This window comes from Centrocercus urophasianus, unplaced genomic scaffold (assembly GCF_019232065.1).
Source record: "Centrocercus urophasianus isolate 14NV4802_14NV808 unplaced genomic scaffold, USGS_Curo_1.0 seq_17, whole genome shotgun sequence".
NCBI classification, from domain to species: Eukaryota; Metazoa; Chordata; class Aves; order Galliformes; family Phasianidae; genus Centrocercus; species Centrocercus urophasianus.
In genome coordinates this window covers 7,951,710-7,959,872 of record NW_024884722.1, presented here as the reverse complement: position 1 = coordinate 7,959,872, position 8,163 = coordinate 7,951,710, and the positions used below count along the sequence as shown (strand labels likewise).

The 8,163-nt window shown below is 42.0% G+C and overlaps 1 protein-coding gene across 4 annotated transcripts in view; it reads left to right on the top strand.

Annotated features, from left to right (window-relative positions):
- Window positions 1-3,213: 3,213 nt before the first annotated feature.
- The window catches only part of HABP2 (hyaluronan binding protein 2), a 20,366-nt gene continuing 15,416 nt past the window's right edge, over window positions 3,214-8,163 (top strand). For all 4 annotated transcript variants that reach the window (XM_042818865.1, XM_042818866.1, XM_042818864.1 and 1 more), the window contains exon 1: window positions 3,214-3,345. In XM_042818865.1, the coding sequence (XP_042674799.1) occupies window positions 3,271-3,345 (75 nt within the window). In that variant the 5' untranslated portion in view covers window positions 3,214-3,270. The remainder of the gene's footprint in view (window positions 3,346-8,163) is intronic.

Sequence of the window (8,163 nt, the reverse complement as noted above, 5' to 3'; positions counted from 1 at the left end):
GGGCTTCTGCTTTCCTACTTTTATTTGCAGTTTGGAAAAGGCCTGTGTTTAATGGAAGTGGAGGGAGCATTAAAAAAGAAGCACAAACATGTATAAGGATTTCGAGTTATTAGTTTAATTAAAGAAAGCCACAGAATGGTAGCAGTGGGAAAGACCAAAGTCAGAGCATTGAATTTGGCGTATTCCACAGCACTGATGCTGGGTCTGAAGAAAGGTTTCCTGGCCCTCCTAGAGACCACGTTATGCTCTTGTAGGGACTGTGCTGGTGCCTGATGCAGGCAACTATTTCTAATAATCACTGTTTTTATTAATGTTGACAATTAGATATTGTTGTTTTTCCTTTACCTTGGGAATTTACGACAGCATGTTGTTCATTCGTGCTCTTCTGCTTGATGGTGGTGGATGAAAAGCATCATCGAGGAAGGGTTTGAAATGCTTTCCATGATCAGAGATTGAGGACTGTGCATGGTGGAAGAAAAATGTCCAGGGGAAATGTTTTCTTAGTGGAAATTCTTATTTTAGTAGGAAAATAGAAATGAACAAAGTAATGCAGTCAGGATTCCCATGCCTCTCACATCCCTGAACATCTAATAAATAGGAAGGAAGGAAATCAACTTTCTACAGGCAGATAGTTACAGGACAAGGGGGAATGGCTTTAAACTAAAAGAGGAGAAATTTAGGTTAGATGTTAGGAAGAAATTCTTTACTCAGAGGGCAGTGCTGACCAGAGAGTGTGGATGCCCCATCCCTGGAGGTGCTCAAGGCCCAGTTGAATGGGGCCCTGGGCCCTGATCCGGTGGGGGTCACCCAACCCATGGCAGGGCCTGGAATTGGATGGGCTTTAAGGTCCCTTCCAACCCAAGCCGTTCTAGGATTCTAAGATTCTATGTTTCTGCTGTTTATTTTGGCAACAAAGTTATCCAACCACTGTCATGTACTACACTCGATAATAATTCCAAATAAATCACTGACAGTATAGTCCTTTAGGTTGCTCTTTTCCTACTTTTATACTAGACAGCACAGCCAAAAAAAAAAAAAGGCACCTCTTGTGCCTGGAGCTGCTCATTAATGTAGGGAAAAAAAATGAGCCAGAAGAATTTGTTGTCTAAATAGGCAACACATAGTGAAAGAGATGTTACCACCCACATGCTTCAAGTAGGAAGCAAAAGGAATGCTGAGAGTAAAGGATCTGTTCAAGGCAATATGATTCTGCTGAAACTCTCCAATACAGCAACATTTCTTTCCATCACATTTAACAGTTGTTTTCATCTATTCACTCTCAGTTTTAAAGGACTGATTAGTTCCTCTTTACATTTTTATCCATATTTTGTGTAATCCACCTAAACTGTCACAGAAAACCTTTTTGTATCTGATGAGCAAGACAGCATCAATAAGATGAGTTTGGAGAGGTAGGGAAAGTTCCACTCCAAAAAAAAGAGCAGCTGGACCCAAGCCCTTCATTGCTTTTGAAGCCTTTTACTATGCACAGCAGCATGCTTTGTGCAGCTTCCATGCCTTGAAAGAGTTGGCTGTGTCCTCGTGGACAAGGAAAGCAAGATGGAATACATGGGCTAACACCTTTTAAGAATCAAAATATGAGAAGGTCAATAAAGTATTAAACAGCACCCAGGATAACAAGTTAAGATTACTAGGTGCCATGTAACGTTTTTTTAACATATCATGAGCTGTGCACAAGGGCATATCTAAATAAAATGCATAGGAAATAGCATCACGCAAACATGATCTACATTTTTTCTTGATCAAAGAGGCTGAGGGAAAAAAATAATTAAAAAGTAAAAGCCTTATGCAACGAGATTTAAAAGAAAACTTTGGAGGCTGACAAGACGCATCTGGCACAACTTCAAAGTCCATCAAAGTACATATAATCAATGTTTGTCAATAGCAGTTTTGCATCCTTTAATTTATCTTTCATGGGTATAAAGCACGATGTTATTAGGATCCAGTCCATACCTTAATTCTGTTTGAGATTTGATGAATCAGGGCTCCATTAAAATTCAGTGCAAATCAGCTTACTCAAGGACACGTTACATAAAGTTGTGCATTATCTAACTCCTTTCATCTTGCTGTCTTTCCAACTAGTTAGAGGACCTGGTATATCTTAAACCTGCATGTGTGGCCACCAATATATTAAATCTCAAATGTGTTTTGCTTGTAGGCACCCGCTTAAAGTATATATGTGAGGCACAAGTGTCACACTATTTATTTTTTGATGTATGAAAACTACTTTATGATGCTCCAAAATGACTGTACAATTTATTGTAGACTATTCAAGTCTTCTCAACAGAAATGTTCTTTTCCTCCTGGTGATGTAAAATGTTCTCAGCTTTATAAACATAGAGAAGAAATATTACCAAGAACTATTTTTATTATCCTTATATTAGAGGATATATAGAGGATATATCTATCCTCTATTATCCTTGTCCTTCATTCCTGGGCTCCAAAATATTTGGGAGAAAAAGTGTGTTTTTCACATGTTCTCACAACATGTATTACAAACAAGGTCTGATCAGTATGATTTTGTTGACATTTCTGTCATAGAGGGTTGTGTTCCTGTGCTGTTTCCCTCAGCTGCCACTATTGTTGTAAATGCTTCAGTATTCACATAGAGACTGGGGATTACTCAAGAATTTCAGGTTTTATTAGAAAACAGATTCTGAGTTCTCATATCCATGGAAAAATGCTTGAGAACATGAGTCTTGGTGTTTGAAACCAGAAAATATTAAAAAAACACACTCTCATGTTTCTAAAAATTTTGTATTTTATAATGAGATTCACTGCTTGTTCAAGTGGATGGGAGAAAAATCTGAGATAAAATCATAGATTGGCCTGGGTTGAGAATGACCACAATGACCATCTAGTTTCAACCTCCCTGCTATGTGCAGGGTCACCAACCACCAGACAAGGCTGCCCAAAGCCACCTCCAGCCTGGCCTTGAATACCTCCAGGGATGGGACACGCCTGCTTTGAATGAGAATAACAGGAAAAAAGATCTAACACAAGAAAAACAGTTAGTTTTGTCATTAGTTTATACTATTTCCAGCTTTGTTACTTGTTTGGAATATTTACCAGCAGCCAATGAGGTGGTTTTCTGCGCAGGATGCACTTGTTGAATCAGGACAATCTGTTGAACATTAAACAATATTTGAAGTCAGTTATTTGCACTGAGTTAGCTCACCCTCAAATAATTGTGCCTTATCTGAAAAAATGTAGACAACAAGACAAAGCAAATTTCAGCTCAAATAGAGCAGCATGAGGATAGTTAACGGTGCTTTGTCCCTTCAGGTTCTCCCACTGATCCTTTTCCTAGGGAACACATATGTGTCTGTGAGTATGTTTCAGTATTTCTTTTCTTGCTGGATGCCAGCCCTGTCACTTGCTGAGCCCTCCCTGGGCAGCTGGAAAGGGTAAAGAGTGGGTAATGGTATCTCCTGCCTACCTCATCCCTGGGGTGGTACAGGAATGGCACTGGGCTGAACTTTGGTCTCTCCAAGAATGGCTATCAAGTGAATTTTCTTTTGAAAGAAGGTTCCTTCAAACCCCTTAATGCTTTCTTAATGCCAATTCCTGTGTGTGATGATTTCATATTTGCTGAAATTGATTTCCAGACGTTCAGTGTTTGCATGTTTAAATTGATTCCTTTGGGAAACATGTATAGTGAGGAGCTTTACGGTGGATCTTTTTGAAGAGCTGGGTGGGTTTGCAAGCAGTGATAGTCTGCACTCATTGAGGCAGGTGTAGTTGCAGTCTTAGACAATATGAAGTCTGGTGCATATTTTCCTAGCTAGTTCTGAGCATTAGGTCGGTTCACTTGCTCTGACAATCCTTGTCTGACTTTGTTCTACACTGCGCTGAGGAAAATGCAGTGCATGTCTCCCCCAGCCCCGAAAATTGATTAACACTGCTAACACACAAAAGCAATTCTGCTGTCACTGAATCGCAGCACGACAGAATATTCAGCAGGCTAGTTTTTAATAAAACTTTTTTTTTTCATAATTAATATAATAAGGTTTTCTGGCTTAGCACTTGGTGTGAATCCCAGAAAAAAAAAAACAACAGAGGGCAATGGGTTGCTGTGACGTGACCATTGCATGGCAAATGTTACGAGTGCACTTTTTCCCCTTAATGATTTGTTTTGTAATGAAGTTACGCTGAAATAGCTCAAGCAAAAAAAGAATAGACTTTGCACACTGATGTAACTGTGGATTCCCCTCCCATACACAGCCAAATTCCTGTTTCCATCCTTCTTGCTTTTATTCAAGTCTAGTTTTAGGAGTTTGTGTAAGTAACATTACAAATGCTATTGATGTTATACAGCAGAAGTCAAACACAGATTTAGACATTAGCGCATACTGAGTCAGTCAAAATAGGACAGAAAAGATCTGGGACTTTTATGGATCCAGAGGGTTTGGAAGACTATAAAGTAACAACTTCTGTCCGTTCTTTCATACCCTGAGGAAAAACTGATTTCACCTGCACAAATCCAAAATATTTCTATACATGGCATGAAAATGCATCATGGACGCAAGTGAGAGCAAAATTTGCTCCTGTTTTAACATATGTGTGCAACTGTACAAAATACTGCCTTTGGATGTAACTGGTCTTCCCAGTTTTCAATTTTGAGTGTTTTTTTGTTTGTTTGTTTTGCTTTTAATTGCAATAGATCCTCATGGATCCACACATTGGCTCTGTATGGACAAGGACTTTTTAAAGAAATCAATACATTACTTCTCAATAAGATGCTGCAGTAGAAATATTCCTGGTATGAAGTGCAGTGTTTCCAAGTATTCCTCCCTTTTTGCCAGAAAGAATTTCAGTGAGCTCTGCTGAAGCAGGTTATTACCAACGCTCAGACAGAGCCACTCAACTGAGCATCCTGCCTTACTCAAGCTTGCACTGAATCTTTTCTGAAATACATGTGGATTTGAATGATACACTTAAATGCCATGTCTAAAGAAATTGGCAAAAAGATGAGACTGAGCTGGAGCCCACACATTCCAGGGCAGGAGCTGCTCATGTGCTGAGCTTCCAGATAATGAAGCTCTAGATGTTTATAAATCAACAGATGTTCAGATCAGGCTTTTCCCTCCTATCAGTGTTCCCTCCAGACTCAGCACCACAGGCAGCAGAGAGAGAAGTGCAGGAGTCAGAGCAGCAGCTGTGGTTCTTCACTGAAAATTTTGGATCTTCAAAAAATTGATGTCTGATGGAGAGGGTGATGAAGAGGGTTTTAAAGTTCCCACCCATGTCCAGTCCAGTAGTCAAGTGCATTTAGTATTGGAATGGAAAAGAACAAAGCATTGCATGAAGATCAAACAATTGCAAGGAAAACCTGTCAGTCCTGCCCTCAGCAGTGGGCTGGAACTGGATGATCTTTAAGGTCCGTTCCAACCTAAGACATTCTATGATTGTATGATTCTGTGGTTCTGTGATTCCATGAAAACTTCCCATTGATCCCTGTTTCCTAGCTGGCCCACAGCACGTGTGAAGCCGTTACCAGAAGCACAGGTCTTTCCGTGCCTGGAGTGTTTGGAAAACCATACTTTAGGCTGAAAAGGCCCAAAGTGTCTCTCTGACACCTTCTTATGTTAGTTTTTCTGCCCACTCGTGGATCCACTCCTGTCATAAACTCCCATTTCTTCTCTACACAGCCATTCTCCCAGGACTCTCAGTTCTGCTGCACAACTGCAGAGCAGAGCAAGGGCTGTCAAACCCCTCACCCTTTGCACCCCATGAGGCACAATGCCCCCCTGCAGCACCACATCACTTTGCCTGATGCAGCAGGAAAGCAAGGAAGCCCCAGGAGTGCCTCCAGCTAATTGCACTCCGAGAGGGACACGAGTCTCTTTGGCCCCCCAAGGCAATCAGCTTATGCCCTGCAGCATGCAGGTTGATATCCCTTGTAACTAAAGGGACTTAATGACTTTGCATAAGCTTTAAGTCGAGCAGCATAACCTATGAGCCCAGCACCGGTTGCCAAAGCATTCAGTGTGACAGGGTGGGTTTGCATAACCTCCTTGGAATGGGTTTCATGCCTTTCCTTCACTCTGGCATTGCAGGCTGGTCCTGTTTTCCACCGGGGAACACACACACCTCACCCACCAGTGAGAGCAGCTTTAGAAACAGCCAGCTGCTAGCAGACCATCTCCCACAGAGTAAAGATTAACTTGGAAACTTTGATCTCTTGGAAGGCAGGAGCAGGTCATGCCTGTGCAGGGAAGCAAGCTGCAGCACCTGTGTGAGCTGTGCTGTGCTTCTTTTGGGTCCTCGTGCATTTTTGATCATATGTGACCACAGGAAGGGCCTGCAACTGAATAACCAGTAAAATCACAGAACCATTAAGGCTGGAAAAGACTACTGAGACCATCTAGTGCATCCATCAACTCATCCCCACCATGCACTAACCGTGTCCCTGAGTGATACATTTTCCCATTTCCTAAATGCCTCAAGGGATGGTGATGCCATCACCTCCCTGGCTAGCATGTGCCAATTCCTCACCAGGTAAATAAAAGAAAGATGTTGTATGTAAACTTCTCTGGAAGTCCTGCCACCAGTTAATAAGGAACGTGCTGTATACTCTGGGGCAAACATTGCAGTTCAGCACACAGGCAGGAGATGGCTTGCTAGCAGAGAGGTGAAGAACTTGGGGGTTTTGGTGGAATCCTTTAAGGGAATGGTTTCCCAGGCTAAAAATACAACGTGCATTGCATGTGTGCTCCAGATGATAATATGCCCTGCTTTCATTATACCACAGCCATCGCCTTGGCTGAGTAATGTAATGTCATTGCTGGAAAAGCCATTTTGCCTTGAAGTTCAAAGACTGTCACTATCCAAGATGGTTGCAGGCAAAAATCTGGCCGATTGTAAGAGCATCAGAACCATCAATTCCCTCCTCCTTTGGCGAGGAGCCCAGACAAAGGTTCCCACTGAGAGCTGTCAGCAGGATCAAGGGGTTCCCGAGGAAAAGCAGTAGTTGTGCCTGCCCTCGTGGCTCCTCCGTGCCGGATGTCAGCTGTGGATGGAAGCTGATCAAATAGCCTTCCTCGCTCTCCAGCACAGCCCTGTGCCACCACCTCCCCGGCTGCAAGGCTGAGATTGTGCAGAGGAAAGGGCAGACACTTGGTTTGCTGCCATGGAGGCCACTTTGCAGTGAGTTGCAGGAGAAATGCCTTGATTTAGTGCAATTAAGCAAGCAACTCATACAAGATGCAGCTGAATTTCTGAACTCCTGTAGGGCTTTATTGGGAATTACATATATGTGGAGTGGCAGTTTTCATCCCTTTGGCTCACCAGCTCAAATAATAGACACTGTTTTCTATGGAATTACTTCTGGTTTTTGCATATGTAAATTCACAGCCTAACCCTGCCTTGTAGCCTTTGTGCTGCCTGTTCCTCCACCAGCTTTTGTATTGTAATTATTCATCTCGATTGTAATAAGGGGTAGCAAGACACAAGCAACAATTCAACTGCAGAATGCCCTTGGCAGCTGTAAATAACTTCCCTTGAATTTGGGGTCAAATCTTCTTCCCTTATTCTGAAAGAACTGCCAGAGAGTAACTGGACATTTTTGTCTAAGAGCTGTAGGATTCTGTCCTGAGATGTAAGAATGCTCCCGGTTCTAGCACTTCTGTTTGAAATCTATTATATTTTATTAGCCTTTCTTAAGGAGCTGAAATGAAAAATGGAGAGCATTGTATCTCTACGGCGTTTAACCTTTGTACAAAGCCTAATTAGCAAAGTTTCAATGGTTCTTTGGAGAAATGAAGCTTCAGTGAAGTGTTAATCCCTATGATGATGACAACAACAAAGGTCAGGTGAAATCAGGTATTTTGAATTTCAGCCATTAGCCCACCCTTTTTTTTAGGCACCCTATAAATGTAATCGACTCCAAATTATGAACCCAAGTAAAATGCCTCTCCTGCGTTTTTCTTTTTTGCAGGGTTTCTTTTTTAAGAGCCTAAAGTCATAAAATTTAAAACTGCTCTCTGCGAATTCTTCCAGCTTCATTCCCCCATCTCTGTGGACACACTGCCAGCAGGATCCGGCGATTTTATTCCCTCTTGAGAAAACGCACAAAGTATCGGTGCCAGGCTGCAGAGAGGAGGCTGTTTGGTGAAACAAGCCCCACAGCCTCGTTTCTTCGGG